General features: G+C 39.5%; 1 protein-coding gene across 2 annotated transcripts in view; it reads left to right on the top strand.

The window, feature by feature from the left end:
• MID1 (midline 1) overlaps positions 1-23,998 on the top strand; it is a 166,616-nt gene that overhangs the window by 117,451 nt on the left and 25,167 nt on the right. For both annotated transcript variants that reach the window (XM_005434512.4, XM_027798655.2), the window contains exons 4-7: positions 8,319-8,426; positions 10,898-11,046; positions 14,679-14,806; positions 23,547-23,690. In XM_005434512.4, coding sequence (XP_005434569.1) covers positions 8,319-8,426; positions 10,898-11,046; positions 14,679-14,806; positions 23,547-23,690 — 529 coding nt within the window. The remainder of the gene's footprint in view (positions 1-8,318; positions 8,427-10,897; positions 11,047-14,678; positions 14,807-23,546; positions 23,691-23,998) is intronic.

Below are 23,998 nucleotides of genomic sequence, written 5' to 3' on the forward strand. Positions count from 1 at the left end.
AGTGACCACTAGTAGTTTGGAATAAGGAATCTACTTTGTTGGGGTTTTTTTACATAGTAGGAAAGGGGCAAAGGGTTAAATAAGTGTTTGCCATCACTGTGATATGTGTGGGGCAGATAAATTGGAAAATTAACTCCAGTGAAAGTTGCTTTTTCCTCTGCTACATTATCTTCCTTTTTTGTGAAGTTATTTCTTCAGCAGCTGAATTTATTTGCTATATTTAAGTGCTAGAAGTAACTGACATTTTTTGATTTGTGAAATAGACAGGAAAATATGACTTGAAGGAAATGGGGAGTTCTTACTCTCGATAAAAGACTAATTAACAAACTTCATGATGTGCATAAAACCCTAAGAAGGAGTTTACAGCATTTTTTTCCAAAGGCAGTTTCTAATGAGAGAGGATACAAAAGAGACTTTCTTTATTGACATTATTTAGATGAAATATATGGCATGATCTACCTTTGATTTCCAATTACTTTCATTTTACATTTAATCCCACTTTCACAAAAGCTGATTTCATTCAGGGAAAATCTCAGGTAAGCATTAGTCAGAGTCTAAATTTTATATAGCATTAAAGAGAAGAGAAACTTCAGAAATAAAAACTGACAAAACGTGCTGCATGGCATATGGCAATACAGACTATTCATTCAAGGATGGCCCAATTTGCATGCCCAGTAAGCCCTAGCCTAGTAGTCAAATACTGTTGGTCTAAAGAATTATTTAATTGCTTTCACAAATTACTAATTAAATGTAGAATTTATCATATATATGTATATGTGTGTGTATATATATAACTGCAGCACCTATGCACACATTTTATGTACAGATTAGGCATGTGCTGGAATGTGTTATTGCACCTACAACTGGTTTGTAACTTGTGGAAATTGGAGTCATGATTATGATAACAGGCCACACAGATTGTATATAAGCTAATAGTAGTGCTTGCCATTGCCTGTTAAGGTGGCCAGTTCCCATTTGCTCCATCTCTCCCTCCGTCTCACATCCATGCACATGTACATGCTTACACTCTCTCTAGACTGACATTCCTGCAAGACTTTACCCTTAGACCAGAAAATGGAGTTGAGTTCACTGTTAATCACCAGTTAACTAGGGCAGCAGGTAATATTTTGTGCCTGCCATCAGATAATATAACTTGTCAGTCAAAATGTTCTTACTTTTTGGAACCGTCTGTCTTTAAGACATTTACCTTTAGGGGAAAAAAAATACTCCTGAGTACCTCCTTTTTCTGCCTAATGTAAATAGCTAAACAGCAATTAGAACAGCAAGGAGACCAAAGCTATTGGTCCTCTAGTGAGGATGTTAAACACTAGGCACTAGGCTAAAGACCCCAGATCCTGGATGAGAGTTTTAAGTACTGAACTGTTGGTTACAAGGGCACTGTCTTCATCTTCATCAAAGGGCAGGCAGTCCTTTGAACTTCAGTGATTATTTAACTGTTTTTGCTTTTCTATCCTAAATGAAACACACCAAGTGGTTTGTTTTCCTGTCAGCAGGAAAAACAAAATAAAACCAATAAATATTATTAAATTCAAAAAGTGTTTTCATTATTTAGGTTCAAAGAAGAGACTACCATAAAGGACAAAAATAATGACTGAAAAGAAATTATTAATATGACCCTTTTACTGCATCTTAAAAAGCCACATTGCTCTTAGGTCTTGGTTTCACAGACAAACAGCTTAATCTGATCTTAAATCTCATTGCTGCCAAAAGCCTCCCCACCTCTGCTTCTCCCTCCCCTTTGTGTTTCTCTACCTGCTTCCCACACGCATATCAGCCAGGTGAGCTCAGCCCAGCCATTTCCCCAGGTGGCTGCAGCAGCTTCTGCAGATGGAAGGAAAATTGGGAATACCTTTTTTCTTTTTGGCAGTGTGATCCCAGAGCAGTTTAACCCCAGAGCAGTTTAACCCAGTTGTGAAACTGTGGTTTGTCTCGCAACAAATGTCGTTTCTCCAGTGAGCTCTCCTATCTTGAGAAATGTCAGCCATAGTTCCAACATGATGCTACATTTGTGTTTTATAGAAACAGTTTTTATAGAAACAGTTCACTGAAGCAAGCCTACTCAATGGGCTTTACAGCTGTCAGCACAAGCATCTCTGGAGAATCTCCTTGTGAGAACTTTCTCGATCATCTGAGTTTAAGATTTTTAAATGTTTTTAATGGAATTCTTATAAATAGAATTTGTTTTCCATGAAACTTCCGTGTTTATTTTGTTTTGTGATTAGATAGTAAATGTAAATGTCACTAGACTACTGACAGGTATCTTGCTGATTAGTTTCTCAACAATGTCCTTCACAGCACAGTGGGACAAAAAAAATTAAAATAATATTTTAATAAGTAACATGAGTATTTCAAACTTCTAACAGGGTTTTCTTTTAGTCAAGATGGGGGCAGATAGTCTTATCAGCCTGACCCAAAGCGATCTAGCTATCCTGGCCTAATCGATTCTTCATTCACAAAATTCCTAAGTAGCCAGAGTAAGTTGCTGTATTTTTCACTGACCTTTGTTTAACCTGTGCTGAGACTGCCTCCAAACACAGGTCTCCTGGTAAGAGATAGATGTGGAATGCAAACAAAAACAAAGCCTCTGGCACACTTGAAATGGAAGATGACCATTCCTTTTTCTCTTGTGCCAATTCAGAATAAAGGAGTTCTAGATGATCCATTTAGATGGCAAGTTGATTAATATCACATATTTCCAAAGGCACAGTTTGTCATAATAGATAAAATCAGTTTTACACGTAGACTAGATAAAGTCTGAAGAAGCTTTATTTCAAGAGTTGCTTTTCCTCTACAGAAGACTGAATTAAATAACCTGTAATATCAATCACAGATATGAAATGAAAGAAGTTTGAATCTATGGCTCTTATTCCACCTAACCATCCATAAAAAGAAAGGGAAGACGTGTTTTAATAAATTCACATTAATTATTATACTTTGTATTTCCATCTAATAGATAACTGAAAAATGGATGATGTTAAAATATGACTTCAATGTATTGTGACTCTGTGAAGAAAAGTTGAATTCATTTTACAACATGGAGTAATTAAAAAATAAATAGGCCTCTCTCTTTAGATGAGCATAATTCTTTAATTCATCTAGAGACTCTAATCCAAGAAAATGTGTTCTGCATCTACATGACAATGAAGAAAGTTTTCCTATAGTAAGCAGGTACTAGCTATTATATGTCACCATTTTAGATTCCCCACCTCCCCACCCCACTCCACCCCAGTTTCTGGGTTTCATGTAATAAGGAATTCAGGCTCAAAATCTAAAGTAAAATATGTGGAAATGATGTTGCAGTTGTTAAGTGGAATTATTGTAGTTTGCTTTTCTGAAGTGTTTGTTTATTTGTATGTAGTAATTCTATAACCATCAACTCAAACACATAAAGAAAAGCTGATACCTTTTCTTTCTCTATATGGCCACAACTGCAAGGAGATTATTTTTTGAGGCATTGAGACCATTTTTAATTAGTAAAGCTGAAACTCATGTTCATACCTCGCTTTCCAGAGATCAGACTCTTTCTACAACATACTTTCTTCCATTTTGCATAGCCAGCAGAGCACTAGTGAATAAAAATTACTCTGCTTTTGATGGATTTATCCCAGACAGTATAGTCTTAAAAAAGCAAGCCACCTCTGATTTAGGGTGTCTTATTTTGCTTGTCATTTAGAGATTATTTGCTGATTATATATAACACACACATGTGCATTTCCACTTTTGGACAAAATTACCTTACCCACAAAGAATCTCAGAGGGAGAGTTTTGCTCCTGCAAGTGAAATTCTGACATAAAAAATCCTTTGATTTCAGTATATTAGTTGAGGAAGTTTCCATGGGTATGAATCTAGCCCTCTGACACTCTGTTTGCCTTTGAATTAACCATAGAAGCTCCCCTGTAACCTTGAACCTCTAGCCATGTTGTAGTTCTGTGATTTCCCAAACATCTGCTGGGGACTTTGAAACCACCACATTCATTTTCTTATGACCTAAGCTGCAATTTAACTCAGGTCTCCGAAGATGAAAGCCAAGGAAGCCTCTGCAGAGACTAGAACACTTTCCAAAGCAGTTCTCAGCTTGTGGAGCTGGGAACAGCTGGTCTGCTCCCCCCTTTGGGCTGGGGGGGCTTGTTGTTTCCAGCTCCCTGTCAGACAACTGAGGAACCCCCATTTTTCTTTTTTTTTTTTTTTTTACCCTACACCCACTCCCTGAGGCAAAGGCCAGCGATACCTATCCATCCATCTGGAAAACCTGGAAAGAACCCCAAAATATTTTTTTTTTCCTGTAAACTGTCTGTTTGAGGTCTTTGGATGTTACAGAAATCAAAATAAACTTCCCACAAAAGCAGCAGAACTAGAATCAGTCCTTGCTTGCCTTCTTGTAGTAGAAAATGTCATCATTTTGGCTAAATCATAAGAAGGCATCCTAGTCAGTTTTAAAACTGTTTTGTGGTGTGAAGGAGAAGTTTATAACAATGTTACCAACAAAACACAATGCTTTAGGTTCAAAACAGTTCTGGATGTGTAACGTTAAGGAATTTGTTGATGCCAAAACTATGTGTATTGATGTCAGTGAGATTTTCTACAGAGAGGTGTCCCTAAGTCCAGCATAAACTCTCAGGCAATAGGTGTCTCAGATTAAGGAGTCGACACTCATCTGGGATGGAGGAAGCCCAGATTTAAGTCTGCTCTCCGCATGATTGAGAGCCTCCCACAACCAAAGTGAGCAACGCAGTCTCCAGACTTTTTAAATGCAGCTCGCAGTCTCTTTTAATGAACTACTTGGAAACAGGGCTTGTTTTTAATGTGGAAAAATGTAGAACATAAAACCTCAAATATTTTCACCAGACAGAACTCGCATTCCTTGGCCAGCCCCAGCTGGAAGTTATTGTCAAGGTTGTTGTTCATCAAAGGACTCCGGCAGAAGACAGAGCCTTATTCTGGTATTTCTGTAGCACCTGTACAGCGGAGCCCTGCTCCATGCCTGTGGCTCTTTGGTCTGATATATGACTCCTCAGAAGCATGCAAGTAAATAATATTCAATAGTAATCTCACAAATAGTCCCTTTAGGGCCACAGCTAATATGGTGCACTTAAAGTTAGGCATGTGCTCAATTATGAAGTTATTACTGAATCAGAGGCTTTGTAGGCTGAAAATTTGATTAAGGAGTATTTCAACTTGAGAAAAGCCCTCAAATTAATATTTTTTTCATTCAAAGCTCAGACATATCAAATAATTTTTGAATATTCTTTTTACTTTTAAAAAGCTTGTGCAAGCTATAAAGTTGGAAATGTCTTCAAATGAAGTTTATAAAAGAGTATACTTTTCAGATTTCAAAGAAAAAGAGAAGCCTGCAGTCAGGAAGAAATCTAAGCATTTTTTCCAAGCATTTTGGCTTTCTTAGTCTAGAGTTTTTTAAGTTAAGATTTAATTAATATGTTATTATTCAAACCAACCAGAGTATTAAATGAAACAATATTGACTTAACTTTCCTGTAACTCTATGTTTCATGACAGTTGCCCCAAAGATTAATTAGATCTGCTCGACAAACCAAATCCATGATGTAAGTGGTGATAGAAGTAACACTTTGAGTGGAAGCTACTCAAAAATCCTGTGAAGTGTTACCGTAATTAAGTGCCAAAGTCAGCTCTGGCATGAGCAGACCTCCGTATCACACGGGAGGAGTTGTGCCCATGCGCCGTGGGTGTGATCATTGCCCCGACAGAGGCCATTTGGGATTCCCCACGCTTGTTGGCATGTCAGTCCACCAGTGAGACTGGAGTCAGGGCTGGGGAAACTTGCACTGGGTGGGTTGCTGAAAACAGCTCTGCCAAGTTCCGTGCCAAAGTACAGAGCGTGAAGGGAGGGTGTGATGCAGCCGGGGTGGTAGGATGAGAAGAAGAAGGAGAATAGGAGGGACAATGATGGTTGACTGGTTCTTCTAGGCTCTGTGAGCAGTCAGTGGAGAGACACTGGCACTGCCAGAGGCTTTGGGTGAGCTGCTTTGTGGTCTCTCTCATGGACTGCGGTGAGAAGCCAGGCAGAGCAAACAGCTGGCTAACATAAGGAGATAAATAGGCACCTACAACTGCATGGTGGAGGTACTTTCTACACCCTCACCTATTACATGCAGATCTCCCCAGCACTTTCAGTACCATCTGATCCCTTCCAGTTTTCTCTTTATAAACCTGATATCTTAATTAATAATTAAACCTATAAAATATGCAATCAAACTTTAATTTTATGAAGGTTTGAGAAGGATATTCCAAAACTTTAATGAAAGCAGGCCTTTGTAAACAAGTCCCCTCTTTGCCCAGAGGACACAATGTATTTCACGTAAGAAGGTTATTGGCCCTGGTTCAAATTTAGATAAATAAGCATTTGCTTAATCTTAATGAGCTCCATAATGTGCTTACAGGTAAATGCATGTTTAAACACATTGTTGGAAGAAAAAAAAACCCAAGTCTGAGACAGATTAAGGGTTCATCAGACTGAAAAATAACCAAGGAGAGAAATATAATTACTTGTCACGTGGAACTGTTCCCTGTTGTTGTTCTCCCCTGGCTCTTACTAGCCTGATGGAAAAGGTGGTGTGGCTCTAGGAGCAATTAATTGGCCAGGGCTGAAGGCTACCTTACCCTATCAGCAAAGTGCAAATGGAAACATAGCTCCAAAATAACTCCTTTAAATTTTTCTTTATTCTAGGCATGATTAGAACTTTTTCCCTTTTTGTCTGACTGTTTATGCAGTGTAAGTTTATACGTGTAAGCTATACATGCTTCTACTGGTGGGGAAGTACATTTTTCTTGTCACACAGAATGTTGACTTTTCACTGAAAAAGTCAGTCTCCCCCAGAAACAAAACAATTTCAACTGAGAACCAAAACTTTTCTAAGTTTTCTTATTTTTTGACAAAAGCCAACATTTCCCATAGAAAGCTAATATCCTTTGTGAAGTTTTTTATTGCATTAAAAACAGTTTTGCTGGCTCATATATTTATACTGTAGAAAACTACATGAGCACAGCTGTTATTTTTTATCTGATTAATTTCTGAGGCAAAGTGGTAATAATAAAGACAGTCAATTACACATGACTTCATAATGTCACTTAGATCTTTGAGAATTTGAACCTTTCAGGAACCACTATATGGATAATGAAAATAATAAACAATATTTTCAAGTGTTAAATTCAACAGATCAAACATAGGAATCATTATGAAAGTAATCAAGATGAAGTGGAGAATGTATTGTGCCACTGTATGACTCCATAGTTTGCACCTTGAGTACTTAAGTACAGTTCTGTTCCCACATCAAAAAGGAGATGATAGACCTGGCAAAGTTTCAGAGAAGAGAAACAAGGATGATTGGATGGTGGTGGTACGGCTTTCATAAAAGGAAAAACTGAATCACTTCAGATTCTTCAGTGTAGAAAGGTCACCCTGCTAGAGGACAAAACAGTGATCCGTGAAAGCACAAGCAGCGTGGTGATTCTGGATAGGTATCAGTAGTTCACTGTCCTTTCCAGTAAAAGAACTTGGGATGATTAAAGGCAGCTGGAAGGACATAGGTTCAAATCGCTCTAAAGGAGGCGGTTCACTTTACTGTGAGTTAGGCTGTGGTATTCATTGCTGTAGGGTGGTGGGGATACTTAAAGTGTGCAGGAGCTGAAGGAGAGAATAAATAAATCCACAGAAGGTAATTCTTCTGAGGATAAGTAATGATGTAGAAAAAAATGTGTCTGGTTCAAGAAGACTCTGAGGTCCAAATGGTTGGAGGATAAGAAAATATTCATTGGAATCATCATACATGTTGAGACTTCTTTCTAAGACGCTTTACTAGCAGATGCTGGCACCAGCAGCAGTGAGAGGCAGGATAACACAGTAGATGGAGTGTCTCACCCAGTACTTGTGCTCTTATGTGCAGTAGCATTCACTGCAGCGCTAGATACAGCTTGAAATTGTGATGTGTTAAGCACCTCCTGAAAAACCTTCACTTCTCACTGATATCCCCTATAACTGACATCACTCCGTAGTCACAAGACCACACTTTTCTCGCTTGAGTTAGAAATACCTGATGAATATCTATTTCTGAGTCCTACCTCCTACGAACAAGACATTCAGACTTGTTTCAGTATTACATAAAATCCAAGCCAGGGAGAAAAAAAAAGAATGCATAGGTTATATACAGAAAGCAGCAAAAAATGTCAAAACCATCATTTTAGAAACTGCAATGTTTAAATTAGAAAAAGGAAAACGAAAATGTCAAAGCAAGTTTTGCTAATCATAATGATTTGCTTTGTAGGTAAATGCATCCCGCCAAGAAACCAAGCTGATGGAAGAATGTGACCAGCTTATTGAAATAATCCAGCAAAGACGACAAATAATTGGAACAAAAATCAAGGAAGGAAAGGTAAAAGCTTTTCTTGTTTAGATCACAGTAGCAGAAACACATTGGAGTTGAATTATTGTTCTTAGTTTCTAGGTACATAATGTTTACTCTTTAACTGCTAAACTAACTAAGTCAAATATAAACTCTACTTGTGTGGGAAAAGCTCAGGGATGGAATAAAGTCACGAGCAGGTTAAATGGTTCATGTGGCTGTCAAGATATTCCAATTAACTTGAAATAAAAAGCCTGTAGGCAAGGGATGACTTAAACATATTTGAAACCACAGGGCCTGTACATTGTGTGACAGAACCTAAATTTCCTCATGCTCTTAACAAAATATAATTCCCTATAAAATGGAAAATCTCACCTTCTGCATTATTGTTTCAATTCAGTTTCTCTATGCAGAGAGACCAGCTGTGCTTCCGATGAAGTAGAAAACTTTCTATTAATTTGGATTTGTGCAACTTGAGTTGTTTTTAAAAAATCTATTGCTTGCAAAAATATTTTCTAATGTCCATCAGAGCATGGAAGATTTATAATACAATTGACTCTAAATTTATTTGAATATAGCTGATATCAGAATCTATCCCCATTCTTTGTTTTACTTTGTCCAGCCAGAAGTGGTATCAGTGGAGGTCCAGTAAAGATCTGGAGTGTTTTGCCTCATATGTTGTATATGTTGAAAGATTTCAGGGGGTCAAAATTTCCTGTGAAAAGCCACACGGAAGTCTGCTCAATGTAATTTATTTCAAGAGGGCCTGTGGCTAAGAGTCTTTCTGGAAGGCAGGGAACGGCAAATTTGTCTATAGGACTATAGTTATGGCTGCAGAGCTGGAAACACTCAGGTGCAAAGTTCTAGCTAAGTTTGTAAGGCTGCAGATTTAGACACTTAAGTCTGACAATATGGTGCAGCTCCATCCTTAATCTCACCTATCACTCAAAACCGATAAAATCCCACAGCATGTAGCAGGAAAAAAAATAAATATCAAATAAGATCATTTCAGTACAGACTTCGTTCCTGCCATGGGGGGGTTGGTGGGAGGTAAGCAAGATGAGACTTTTATTGTCAGTTTTCTTCTTGAAGAAGATATAAAAAAGAATCAAGTGAACAAAAACCCCAATTCACAAATTACACGTCTTATGATTGCTAAAAGCTCACAAGGTAACATTTATTTCTTTTCATTTTTTGTTTTGTAAATTAATAAGTAAACAAAGAGATGAGCTTCTTAATACTACAAGGAACCTTTCCTTGGTTACATACATCTACCTAATTGTAACCGGTAGATGCACAGTTAGGGAAAACACTATAGCATTAGTTAATCCTAGAAAATTATTAGTTCATTAGTATTATCAAAATCTTTATGCTTTCCCAGCCATTTTTCTTCCTTTATTGTTTCTATCTTTAGAAGAAATACTAATGTTATGAGACACTAATCATTTGGCCAGTATTTTCTTTTTGAAAGTTTTCCAAAAGATTTATTTTCCTAGCGGTTTCTGTTGTCAGGTAGGTGCACTAAGATCATTTATCTCTGCTTAGGATGCAATTACATCTGAAATTTAACTAAGCAACTTCTTAGCTTGTGTCTTAATTGCTGAGATTGGGAATGTTATCTTGATTATAAATTTGGATATTTCTGCCAATCCACTTGGCTATTAGTTTCCGCATTTTGCATGTAACTTGGTCTTACAGCCTTTCTAAACTCCAGAATTATTTCATTTCCTTCCTATTTCTTACTCCTGTTCAAACTATGATCCTGTTGTGATAACAATGGGAAGTACTCCCGGACCTTTCAGGAACTAGAAGTTTTGTTAGCCAACATTGTCTTGAAATGGACGATTAGCTGTGCCCCTCCCTAACCTTTCAGCTAACGATGACAGTCACATCTACTGTGTTTATCTCCAGCACATATGTTTGCAGCAATAATAATCAGCTCTCCAGCACTACTGTGCTTTTGCCGTTAAAAATATCTGACAAGAAAACATTATCTGACTAAAAGCACGTAATGAAAAGGGCATGCATGTATTGTTAGTAGAACTGAACAGTCTTCTTCTGTTGTTTTATTTTCAGATTATTTTCTATGAAACTCACCTCAGTAACAGGAAAAAACATAGTTTATAAGATGCCTTTAACACAGATCTCATCACTTCAGAGAAACAGTTATCTAAATAGCCCTTAGTTATCATGTAAGCAGAAAGTACCGGGAAATGACGGTTTTTCTGTTGGAAAATAGGCCAGCTGTGCTTGTTTTGGCTCTCCTCTGTTGTTTCCCATGTGGAAAATATTGAGGCAGAAAGGCTGTGCCTGTCCCCTTGTTAAAAATGTTACGTGGCTAGATGGATGCTCACCATCAAGCTAGTGTGAAAGAAGCTCTTGTCAGCGAAGCCATTCATCTTAACTCCCCCTTTGCATTTCCAGCCTTACCTCGGAAGCGCAAATGCCCTCATTATTTCTGACCTTAGAGATGTGACTGCTTTCTTATGTTTCCACTCAAGGTGGTGAGGCTGAGAAAACTGGCTCAGCAGATTGCAAACTGCAAACAGTGCATTGAGCGCTCAACGTCCCTCATCTCTCAGGCTGAACAGTCGCTGAAGGAGAATGATCACGCTCGCTTCCTGCAAACTGCTAAAAATATCACTGAAAGGTAAAGAATAAGTCCCTCTCAATAAACAGAAAAACCTCAGTTTACAGCAGACAGGTTGTCATAGTTGCCATGTTGTCTTGTCCTACCACAGATGTGGTCAGAGGTGGGGGGTTAATTAACACATTCCCCCAAAACGCTACTTTGTGCTGTACCAGAGTGGGAAGGACCTTACTGTAATGCTAAATCAAAACATCCCTTTGAAAACAGGAGCAGTTGAAAAAGGGTGCGAAATAAGAGTTAGAACAGTAGTGTCATGTAAAAATGAAGGGGGCAGTATGGCTGCCAAGCAGATATCTGGTGCTAAACACACTAAAAAATCAAGGTTTTGGAGGATGAAATTCCTACTCCGTGACAAATTAAGAGATTGAGGAAGAAATCAGGCAGTGAGTACATTCCTTAGAAGTTTGGAATTATCTTAATGGATTCATAGTCTTCACAAAATAGCAAGTGGCAAGGTAATGAAATGCATAACTTCTGGAACCTGCAACAGGCATCTCTGAAGTAGCCCACTGGCATAGTTGAGGATTCAACAGCCTGGGTGTCTGGAAGTTATGGCAGCTGCTGTGTTGGGTCCCTGGGTGCAGGGAATGTCTACTGCTTCTAGGATCCTAGATCCTCCTCAGTGTGCTAGATACATCAAGGATCCAAATACAAGCGAAAGCAAGCCTTTCCAGGAAACAGTGCTATTAGAAAATTTGGTCTCATTTTCAGTGCAAAACTGTAACCTTGAAACATCTCTGCTGAATTTCAGCAGTATTTTCTGATGAAAAAATATTCTGTTGGAATTATCAGCTGTTCAGACATCAGTCAGAGAAACGACAAAAAAAGGAGAATGTAACTGGACTATGAAGAAGAAAATTATAAAAGGTATGCTGATATATTCAGCTATTTTTTTTAATCTCTGGGTTCATATTGCATCTTCATATTGTCCAGCCAATTCTTACTGAATTTGAAGCATGAAATTCCTTGCTATTTTTTATTTTTTAAGTTTACTGGTTACTCTGGAGTTCTGTATACAGATTCTTTGAATATCAGGCTTCAACAAAGGTACTTAATCAACTTGTAAGTAAGCCAGCAACACTGGGTTGATTGTTGCAGAGTTGAAAATCTGTTGAGGAGGGCAAGGGCAAAGGAAGGCAAGGCAAGGATTTACACGTGAGCTGTCAGACCTTGGTTTGTGTTCTGTCACCAAGCTGCATTGTGGCATCCCAGCTGAAGCTGATAGTAAAACTACCACATGAATATCATCAGTAAAAAGCTGTAGGTGAGGGTCTGTCATTTTTTCAGTATTCAGTGGAACAAAGTAGCACAGAAACCTGTGGAGACACAAAGCTTTTTAACTGACTACCAGAGAATATTCTGAGAAGCTCTGTTTTGAACTTTAAACATGAACAGTTTCATCATAAATACAGTCACAGGAGAGACACTCCGAGAGCAGAAATGGGACCAGCTGACATATGTGCCCAATCAAATCTAATTCTTGGCTATCGCAGATTGCTGTCTGTAATGAGATGGCTGTGAATGCCCTGAAAATTAAAGAATCATTTCAAGCAGTGAATAAAACAGAATGGAAAAAAACACCAAGTGCTTGTAGACAACTTGCAAGTGGGAAAAGAGACTAAATATGATTAATAAATTATTCCCTACAAGTAAGTCTCTTAGTTCTCATGTGGTGAACAATATTTTCTTTGCTTCTAGGCTGCTCATGTAACAGTCTTATGAGGGCCCTGAGCTCCAGCATCTAAAACGGTCTCCTGAAATTATGCTCATTGCATTTCTTCATTCTTGTATTTCAAAGTAATTGCAATATAAAATTCTCTGTTGTGAGCACAACAGGTAACAGTGTAAGCAGAGACATTATACACACTGCAGTGATTTAGGCTGTGCGTTATTTACAGTGGGTGAAATGCATTTATCCTAGAAAAACCCTTTCCAACCAAGCACAGTGTCAGATAGAGCAGGCAGAATTACAAGAGGAAATTCAATCCTCTGAACCTAATTTGGTGACATGGTGTCTTGAAGCTGCAAAATGTTGAGCTCACTGAAAACAGACTTTAACACATGTAGTCACAGTGCACCCTTCGCACAGCTCCAAAAAACAGTCCAAAAGGCCCTGGCAGTATGGTCGTCTTCACAATAAATATGTGATTTATGGAGATATTCAAAGAACCTTAGATACCTGTTTGCTGGTTTATTAGCAAGGCCTTAGTTAATTTTTTAGAGGTGTACATCTCCCTGAGTTTGTCCTAACACAGGCCATACAAGAAATGCATGCCTTTTTTCCTACTAGGTGTAAAAACATCACAGTGTAACTGCAGATGAACTACTGGGGGGTGGGAGACGTGGGGGAGGAAAAAAAATTGAAAGAGCTCAGGGGTTTTTTCCCTCTAAGTACATGGGGCAAAAGGCACTTCAGTTATCCTCTCTCAAAAAAATCCATCTGTACTAGGATCTACTTTAAGAGAAACAGTGCTGAAAACTCTGTAACAAGAATTATTGAGTAGAAAACCTCCTCCGCTCAGGTTTTAAAAACTATGCTGAAGACAAGGGGATGTGCAGCTCAGTTTTTTACATTCCTAACTGTATTTTCCTAAAATATTACACAAGAAATACATGAGAACATACTTCTTAGTAAGCATTTGGCCTGGAGCCATTTGAGTCCTGTCTGCAGGGAAATACTCTAATTTGGGAAAATGTTAATTGAAGCATTCAAAATATTTTGATCTGACATGTGTCATGAATGACAGGTAAATGACAGACATTGTGTGAATGGTTGTGTGTTTACCTCCAAACTGAAACAATTAACAAATTTCTGTCATATAACATGGGCTTTAATAATCTCTTTGTTTACATGGATTACGCTTTTTATAAACATATCCAGTATCCAGCTCTCCAGTAAAATATATTTAAGATACCAGGCTGGTGGATCTGAAAAATCCGTCCTGATGGCAGTTTTCTTGTGAAAGCTCATCTCTTTATATTAGTACAGCTGGACAGACAGAAAGTGGATGATGTAGCTTCTGAAGTCAAGTAGTCAAGGAAACCTGTCCGTTTCGGAGGAAATGTAAGCATGCACACATGCTTTGCAGGGAAAAGCCTTTCAAAATAAACTGTGCTGACATCTGTTTTATCTCCCCGCTCTGCTTTTTGAAGTTAACAGTGATGTGCTGTGCTGAACAGCTGAGAAGGTGTAGAGATCTGCACCAAGCCCTTGGGACAACGGTGCCAAGGAATGCCTGGAGCAAGAAACTGCTTGAGAAAACAAGGGCTGGGAGAGATGCAGCATCTGTCAGGATTGCTTAAAACACGAATGTGGTGCTATTACTACTTTGGTTCAATGGGTGATTAGAAAGAACAAAGTATATTGTGGCTTAACCGATATTTTGTTAAAAACTTAGCTGACACCACATGTTAGGCAAAAGCTAAATAGTAAGAGATTTTTACTGGAGACTTTACTTGCAAAAAGAAGAGTGGCAGGAGAAGTTCCTAACTTAAACTATATAAATAAAATACATGTAAAAGTTTTTGTCAAGCTTTTTGAGAAGTGATAATAATCATAATGATCAGGTCCTACCTTGATGTGAAAGTTATTGTGTCTTGCATGCTAAAAGACTTTTTTCTTTTCATTATAGAGTTTCCATGGCAACGGCATCCTCCCAGGTTCTAATTCCTGAGATTAATCTCAATGATACTTTCGATACATTCGCACTTGATTTCACCAGAGAGAAGAAATTGTTGGAATGCCTTGACTACCTTACAGGTAATTTTTTCCCCAAGATGCTTTATTATATTTTCCTCAAAAAATAGTAGTGGTAGGATTTTCTTGATTCCCTTGTGTGGTCAGTTAACTTTGGCTGACTGCCAGGTATCCACCAAGCTGCTCTCTCACTCCATCTCCTCTGCAAGATGGGGGTGAAAATAAGATTAAAAGCTTGTGGATTGATATAAGGACAGGGATCGCTCAACAAGTACTGTTAGAGGCAAAACAAAACAGCCTTAACTTGGGGAAGATTAGTGTAATTTATTGCTAATTAATTGTAAGAGTAGAATACTGAGAAAAAAAAAAAAAACAAAACTAAAACCACTTTTCCCCCACCCCGTACTTCTTCTCGGGCTCAACTTCATTCCCAACTCTTCTACCTCTTCCCCTCAACTGGCACAGGAGGATGGGGAATAGGGGTTGTGGTCAGTTCATCACACATCATCTCTGCCACTCCTTCCTTCTCGCTCTTCACCTGTTCCAGCGTGGGCTTCTTACTGTGGGATGCAGTTCTTCACAAACTTGTCCAACATGGGTCCTTCCCACAGACTGCTCTTCTTCAAGTACTACTCCAGCATGAGTCTTCTATGGTACATGGCTCCTGCCAGAAAACTTGCTCCTGCATGGGTTCTTCTCTGCAGGCTGTCTACCTGCTCCAGTGTGGGTCCTCCACAGGCTGCAGGGTGGATGTCTGCTCCACTGTAGTCCTCTATGGGCTGCATGGGGATAGCCTGTGTCACCATGGTCTTCTCCACAGGCTGCAGGGGAATCTCTGCTTCGGTGCCTGGAGCACCTCCTGCCCCTCCTTCTGCACTGACCTTCATGTCTGCAGAGTTGTTTTCTCTCACATTTTCTCATTCCTCTCTCTCCCAGCTACTGCACAGCCTTTTCTACCCTTTCTTAAATATGTTATCACAGAGACATTAGTAAAATCGGTGATGGACTCAGCTTTGGGCAACACCGAGTCTGTCTTAAAACTGGCTGTGTCTGACACAGGGTCAGCTCCTGGTCTTTTCTCACAGAAGTCAATGATGCATTGCAAGTACTACTAAAACCTTGCCACATAAACCCAATGCATTCTTGCTCTTAATCCTGAATAATTACCCCCAGCAGACCCAGAATGTCCCTGGAAGCATTAGGTGCTACAGAGCACAACTGGGATGCATTTCACACCTCCTCTCCTTGCATTCCGCCCCATCAGGGTGTGGGCAAGTGGGAGTGAGAAATGGTTAAAAGCCACTGCAGCAGAGTGAAAAGGGAGAACAGCTGGAGCTCAGCCTGAAGCTGCTAGCAGAGGGAGAGCAGGGACCAAAGCCCATTTCCTGGGGGATGGATGCTTCACATGTCACCCTTTCCCTTGGGGCTGCCTCCTCACTGTGGCAGACTGCCACCTGGCAGATTTCCCATTAGCAACCAGAAGCTGTTCAAGCAATCAACATCAAGGGCTCAGCAAATTAAAGATCTTTTCTCATGCCAGTGACACTGTGTGATTCCCTCATCCCAGAACTGGAGGACCTCACCATGTCTGGGACTCGAGAGCAGGCACTGTGCTCTGTACCAGGGTGTGGGGTGGGTTCCCCGCAGAGCAGAGCCCCAGCTCACTTAACCGAGAGCTCTGGCCTGAAGAAGCCCACAGGATTAGATCCTTACTGAAGGCCTGAGTAATGTGTGATCTCAGAGTATATAATGACTCACAAAGAGAAACAAATTACTGTAATTTAGGGTGTTTTGATTTCAACGCCAGAATTAGAACAATTCATTCCAGTTCAATTGAAAACAGAAGAGTTACAGGGTACGTTTTCATTTTGCAGGGTCTTTAAGCATCTGCTGTTAGCAACGAGAATTTGCAATGAAAGGCAAAAAGCACTGCTAGAAAAGTACTTGAAAACACTTCCTGGGCCCATTCTTTTAGCCTGGTTTGCAGAAGTACCTGTGTTATTTCAGAGGAGTGTGAGAGCACGAAATCTCATTGTCAGCCACTGGATCTTTTCCATGCAGAGGGCTGGCTTCTAGCTTTGATTCAGAGAGAAGGCTGAGAGAGTTGGAGTTGTTCAGACTGCAGAAGTCTCTGAGGAGACCTTATTGTGGCGTTTCGATACTTAAAAAGGTCTTATAAGAAAGGTAGGGATAGACTTTTTCGTAGGACCTGTTGTGATAGGACAAGGGGTAATGGTTTTAAACTAAAGGAGGGTAGATTTCAACTAGACAGAAGGAGGAAATTTTTTGTGATGAGGGCGGTGAAACACTGGAACAGGTTACCCAGAAAGGTGGTAGATGCCCCATCCCTGGAAGCATTCAAGGTCAGGTTGCATGAGGCTCTGAGCAACCTGATCTAGTTGAAGATGTCCCTGCTCATTGCAGGGGAGTTAGACTAGATGAGCTGTAAAGGTCCCTTCCAACCCAAACTATTCTATCACTCTATGAATAAATGAACAGGTGAGTACTGGGAAGAGCAAGACTGTCTGCATGCATAGGGCAGAACCACCCTTGCCTTATAGAGCTGTGGGGTTCTTGCTGTATCTGAGAGGGATTTTATCTGCAAGAGGTTTTTATATCACTGTGTGACTAGAGAATACAATCAGTGTTTAACATGTACTTGAGTAAGTAATACACAATAATAATGCGGTGAGAGTGATTTGAACTTTTTATACAGTACCACTGAAATATTATGGTGTCACTCTCCAAAGTCTGCTGGAATTTTGTCACCATGTTGAGTATTCACCCCAAAATTATAAAAAAGCCAATGAAATTAAAGGAACAATTAAGAAAAAATCAGACTCGTTGGTCTAACCTAGGAACCTACATGTAAAATAATCAGCCTCAGCTTCCTTTATGGTTAAAGCAGAGGAATAACCACTTCATTTAAAGGCATGTATATTGGGTCAGTTGACTCCCTTCTGCAGGTGCCTATTTCTCTCCCAGTTGGCTCCAACCAGAGGCTAGAAAGACTCATTCAAGTACAGAAAACTGTGGATTAGATCTTTAGCCTTACACCAAGTGAATTCTATCCAGCAGTCTGTTCCCATCCCTCCCAGGTTTTCTCCCCTTTGTACATCATAAGTCAATATTGCTATACACTGCAGAAAATGAAGATTTTGACTGTACCAAAATGAAGGGTGATCTTGCTACAAAGATCCTTTCCATGGTCCATCATGCTGGCTGTGTCATTTCCGCAGCTCCTTCTCTGCCTTCTTTCTACCTCATCCACAATCTTGAAAAATTGCTCACAATTCAGTCTAAGGGAGCTTGCAAATGGGTCAAGCAATTTATCTGGTTTTTTTTCCTAATCTGCCATTTTTATCCTTGTCCTTGATGCCCAGAGAGGAACAGTTTTAGCTTACTCTGTGGTATTTTTCTTCACATTAATAAATAGCATATGGCTACAATGGCAAAATCCAAAACATGTGTCCAAATTATCTGAGCATAAAATACAACCTATGCAGATAGTTAAAATACATTTATGTAAATATATGTATATATGTAATGTTTATGTGAATAAGTATAGTCCCAAGAGTCAAATGCACTTGATTATTCTCTGTTGTTGTTTAGAGACTCCGGGGAAGATCTATTTTGTTTTAGCCCTTTCAGATTGGTGCATGGAATCTTGATGCATCTTAAGCTGAAAACTGTGTGACAGAGTGAATTGGGCTTTACTTTTATCATGTTTCACAGTGAAGTAAAATGAAGACCATTTGTAAGTCCTAGTGGTATATCAATGTTGTGAATTAAGCGAAGAAGCCTATCTTCTATCTGTGACTGTACTGCTTCTTAACAAAGTGTCAAAGCCTAAATTCCAGCTTCATTCTCTCTATTGTCAGTTGCCTTCGAAGCAATTGACCTTGGTTGTCTTCTGGAGATTTTCTTCTCCTTCGGTTCTTCTCAGTGTAGTATTTGTCAGTCCTTCATCCTCCATGTCCCCAACCCCAGCTTTCTATGTGGCACACTGAAGTTTGCATCTTTCTTTCTTCATAGTCTATTGCTTTCCCAAATATAAATTTAACTAGTTTGTGCTTATTATTTAGGCAGCTGTCCAAAGCTTCTCTATCCAAATGAAAATCTTTGATATCTCTCCGAAAGTTGCCAGCCAAACATTGAGGTGTCAAGCTCAGTATATTAAAATAATACCCTTAATCTTTCTCTGACTGTTTTATTCTCTGTATATGTAGTCTTGATGTCTTTTGAAAGCTTTCTTATCTTGCCTGTTGCTCAAGCTCTTCATCTGGAACTCATCTTTTTCTAAACATGTATCTAGCTATATCCAGGCAATGCATATGACTTGCAAACTTTCTGCACAATATTACTGACATAAGGACTTTTTTATCCCTGTTGAATCAAAAATACTTGTTCTGTGTCTTAATACTTTGAAATCAATTGCAGGAACATCTATTCTCTGACCTTGCAATTTGCGCTGCTTCAGAAATCCCATCTGAAACAACGATAGGTTTTCGTCATCCATCACTTCAGCTATGACTGCACAAAGAAACATGTATTGCCTAGCATATACCAGCAGTATTTTCACATAAAAACAACTTTGTGCTGGAAACCCTTCACAACCTGTCTTTCCTCTTAACTGTTTCAGTATTAAAATATTAAAAAAATGCCTCCAACTATGTCTCATGCTTTGGATGTAACTTCTCATTCTGTTGTTTGTGAACAGTCTTGGTCTACACAAAGACTATGTCTAGATGGTTGCATGACTGAGCTCTTGATGCCAGCTCATGCATGACATGTTACTAATACATCAAATTTGTACCCGCGTCTGATGTAACCGTGCCTTTCAAATTCCTGCATGTTAGTTCAGTCCAATGTCGTGACACGCCATGGAGATAGTAATGAACAGCTGAGACATGTTCAGGCTTCCTCAACCGCTTTATGTTCATACCAGAAATATGAATATTTCTAGCACCATTAAGTCAAGGAGGTGGCTTAGATCTTCCTTTTTTACTCAAAATCAGTAAGGAGCCCTTACAAAGTCAATCACCCCATGCCAGCAGGGAGGTAGAGACAGAGCAAACAAAAGGAAGTTGAGGTGGTTTTAGTCAATCTCTCTGACCTTGTTCTGAGAGGATTTAGATATAGTCTCAAGAGTCACCCGGTAGCCCCTGCATCCATGCTGAGATTCACCAGTGAGAGGAGGCAGTTTCCCTAAACTGCCTCTCAGGTGTATGGACCATGTGAGTGCTTTCAGTCTGCTTTGGAGCAAAAGCCACGCACATGACATTGAAAGGAAGGCAAGTGAGATTAACCTGGTTGAAAGAGAGGAGGTATGTTCACAAGGTCACTTACTGCTGGCAGGAAATTTAAGAATCTGCTTTTCTAATACTAGTTACTGCCTTTCAGGCACTTCAGGTGTGGTTCCTGACTTTTTAAGGGTGTCTGCTCTGTTTTGAGTCGAAGTCATACAAATTAACTAAAGAAGCCTTCAGCAATAATTTTCTCTCATCAGAGAGTGTTGATTAATGAATACCAGTGGATGAAAGTCAGAGTGGCTGAAGCAGTTACCATTCCTAGATATTTGCCCTGGTCGTCTACGAAGATTGCCACTCCATGACCAAGGAGAGCTGTAGATGTTAGGAAACAATTCCTTAAACCACTGCAGCTTTCATTGTGCCTTGCTAAGTCTGCTGGCACTGATTAGAGCAGGGGTCCTCAAACTACGGCCCGCGGGCTGGATACAGCCCCCCAGGGTCCTCAATCCAGCCCCCGGTCCAGGGGCTGGGGGGGGAACCAAGCAGCCGCAGATGACGGCCTGCCACTGCATCTGCACGCTGGCCCCCTGGTTAAAAAGTTTGAGGACCCCTGGATTAGAGGTTCCCTCACTGCTCAAGACTCTAAATTTGGGGGGTTTAAGATCTGCTTCACATTTTTTTCAGCTTTCCCTGAGACTGGGTAGCAGTTTGTAGACAGGAGTCTGCCAGTAACTGAGAGTGAGTCTGCCAATAGCTGAGAGTATTAACATCCCTTTTCAAACTTCGCTCACTTCATTGTGCATCAGTGCTCAGTCCTCACCCTGAAAAGAACTGGAAAGGCTCATGTGCAATTGCTGCTTCTCCACTGGGAAACAGGACCAGAGGGTGGGTATGAGGCTTTATGTGTCCTGCTGCTGTGCTGGAAGTGTGCTGGGCTTCCCCTTTCTCTGCAGCGGTGGAGCACACCCTGGTCAGGGCCCCGGGGGGGAAGTTGCTGGTGCAGCCTTGAGATTGCTCTGAAGGCTCTGCAGAACTTTTCCTGTGGCACCTCAGCTCTCTAGCAGTACTAGTAATTTTGATAAGCAAATCACACGCTATCAAATGTAATAATGAAAATAACTCATTAAGGTCAGTCGCTTTAATTGCATTATGGACTTAAACTCTCCAAAGGAGTAAGCACTGTGGAATGATGAATTTGGCAGCCAGACTATAAATTATTTTGAAAGTCATAACAAAACATTTGCATGTAGACTTCCTTGCCTGTCTGCAAGAGAAGCAGATATATTTTGTTTTATTCTGAGTGGTTTATGAAATGAGTGTTTCTAAGGAGCTGAGTTTCATGCAGTATAGTCTCAGGTGGGTGTGGGTTAATCACAAGAGCAAGGAAAAAGATGTCCTGCTTAGGTCAAATATCTTTTTTCTGTCATTCTCATTACATGAATGCCTATAAATCTCCAGCCGTAAGGCCAACCAGGTGTGCATACTAAGGGGGAAGTTAGGCTGTCATTTTCAAATGAGTTGAAGACACTTAGGTGCTATTGAAATGCAGTTTACAGTTCATTAAGCCTTCAGTAATTGTTGCTTTCCATAAATTAATATTTATTACCTGTGTTGTAGTAATAAGTACATTTCTCAAGTAAAACATTTTGCTCTGTTAGGTGCAGGAGACGACTGAAGAAGACTGGTTGAATACTAACACAAAAAAAGTTGATCCACTTGTATATTTGTAATTAATTTTTTTTTTTTTTTTTGCCTTTGAAGGACAGACAAAATATGAAAATGAAACCTCAGCTAGGAAAATAAAAACTGCTCCAGTGTTTGGATTCTACTGGATACTTTTTTGAAACACAGCTGATAGGACCAATGCAGTACTGCATAGCTCTCACAACAGTTAGTTAGCCTCAGTTAGTACACAGCCTCTATACTACAGCACTAACCTTCCCCGAAGGTTGCAGGGGGTGGTGGTGGTGGAGGAGTGTCTTCTGTTTTTGTCTATATTCCCCTCCTGGATCACTGTTCTTATTTAAGTTTATTTCTCTCTTTCTTTTTAAATACCCACCTGTCCCAAGGGCTCCTCTGCTGAGTTAAAAAAAAAAAAAAAAAAAAAAAAAACGGCATTGGTAAGCTTCTGTGCTACTATATTTAGAGCATCACAAATCATGGTCATACCAGGAAACACATTTAAATGTTTCCTTATGCCCCTTGGTTGAAAGAGGCTGCTTGGAAATATGTCCACGCTTTAATCCTTGGGAACATACATCAGTAAACCAGGGACATGAACTATAAAAATTCTTAATGGCAAGTAAAATAGATGTTTCACAAAAATAAGATGTTGCAAAAGTAAAGGTGGAATTCCTTCAGAGGGACTTTTTTTTAAGGCCATTATTTGTGGCTACCAGAAGTTAAAGAGCTGACAGCAACAATACCATTCAGAGTTGCCTTCCTTTTCCTTTAATACACGCATATTTTTGGTTGTTTCAGCTTGAGTGCCCTCCTCCCTCACTTTGTGACATCAGAGAGGAACACTATTAAGCACAAGGATTTGGGGGTTCTTTTGCATGATGGTAGCTTGTAAGGAAGATGATGACGAACGAAGCTCCCGCCTAGGCAAGCATGCAGGAAGGCCCACCAATCTTTCAAAGACAGACCCATTTGCTTCTTATTTAGGTGTTTGGCTTTGTAAAGAATGCAAAGACAATTTAGACCTGTTTACTTCAAATTTCACTTCTTTAAATAGGTCTTTAAAACAAAGTTGTGTGTTAATACCAGAGAAGAATGTATAGCTTGCTAGACAGACATCTTGCTTGTTGATTTAAAAAAAATGAAACAGAGGGACAGCTTTTTATTGAAGTGTTTGAATTCTTTTCTAGAATTATTTAATCAGCAATGACATTGAAGATTAGGTTGTAATAGTCACACAGTCATGATGTTATGATAAGACATCTTTAAGGCTGTTATATAGCCAATAGAAATTGTATGCATCTGTATTAGAATGGATAGCTAGGAAACGAAAATTTGGAGAGAGGAGAAGATTGGGCATGAAAGCACAAATGTTTGGAGGCTTTCCCAGAATTATAAATGCCTCTTATGCCAATCTCTTCTGGTAAGACAGGCTAGGTAAACACCGCATCAAGTCAACAGTGAGGAGTGTTGACTCTCCCTCTTGATGTGTGCATCAATGAAACGTTGATAATTTTGGTGTGATGGTCAGAACAATCCTAGAAAAAGTAACATGTCAGTTGTACCCATTTAACCACTGTTTAAGGTGACCCACAACACATCACTTGTGCTAGGGCATCTGAAACTAAAGCTGCTTTAATACAAAATATATTCAAAATCTGGGTTTCCTAGGTGGTTATATTGATAGTAAGATTTCCTTCGCAACAATTTATTGGTCATCGAAGTTAATGCTGAATTAGCAAAAAGTTGTTAAAAAGTCTGTTGGATGGTATAGATACAAACTCACACATCAGATACATCCCCTAATCTTAGGTAAGAAGGGAAATATTTCACTGATGGTGTCAGCAAACCTCCTGTGTTCTATCTCACAGCTCCCAACCCACCCACTATTCGGGAAGAGCTCTGTACAGCTTCTTACGATACCATTACTGTCCACTGGACGTCAGATGATGAGTTCAGTGTGGTCTCTTACGAGCTGCAGTACACCATCTTCACTGGACAAGCTAATGTTGTTAGTAAGTATAAACCTTCCCTTTTCTAGTTCTGTTGCCTTATGATTTCTCTGTAAACCAAGTGTCTTTAAATATAAATGTACTTATCTGTCAAGAGCAAAAGGAAAAATATTTTCTAGGAAGATTTAAAGTCAAAATTTTAAATCCAAACCAATAACTATTCAAAAGGGTTTAAAATTCAGAATTAACTAATTTAAAATTTCTTGTGCCTTTTCTGGGAGCGCCATGCAGCAGGAGCTTTCGAAGGGTAAAACCAGCACATATTCCCAACGGCACAAGTATTGTCCACGTTAACAGGGCTTGTCTCCTGC

The sequence above is a fragment of the Falco cherrug genome, chromosome 2 (assembly GCF_023634085.1).
Source record: "Falco cherrug isolate bFalChe1 chromosome 2, bFalChe1.pri, whole genome shotgun sequence".
NCBI classification, from domain to species: domain Eukaryota; kingdom Metazoa; phylum Chordata; class Aves; order Falconiformes; family Falconidae; genus Falco; species Falco cherrug.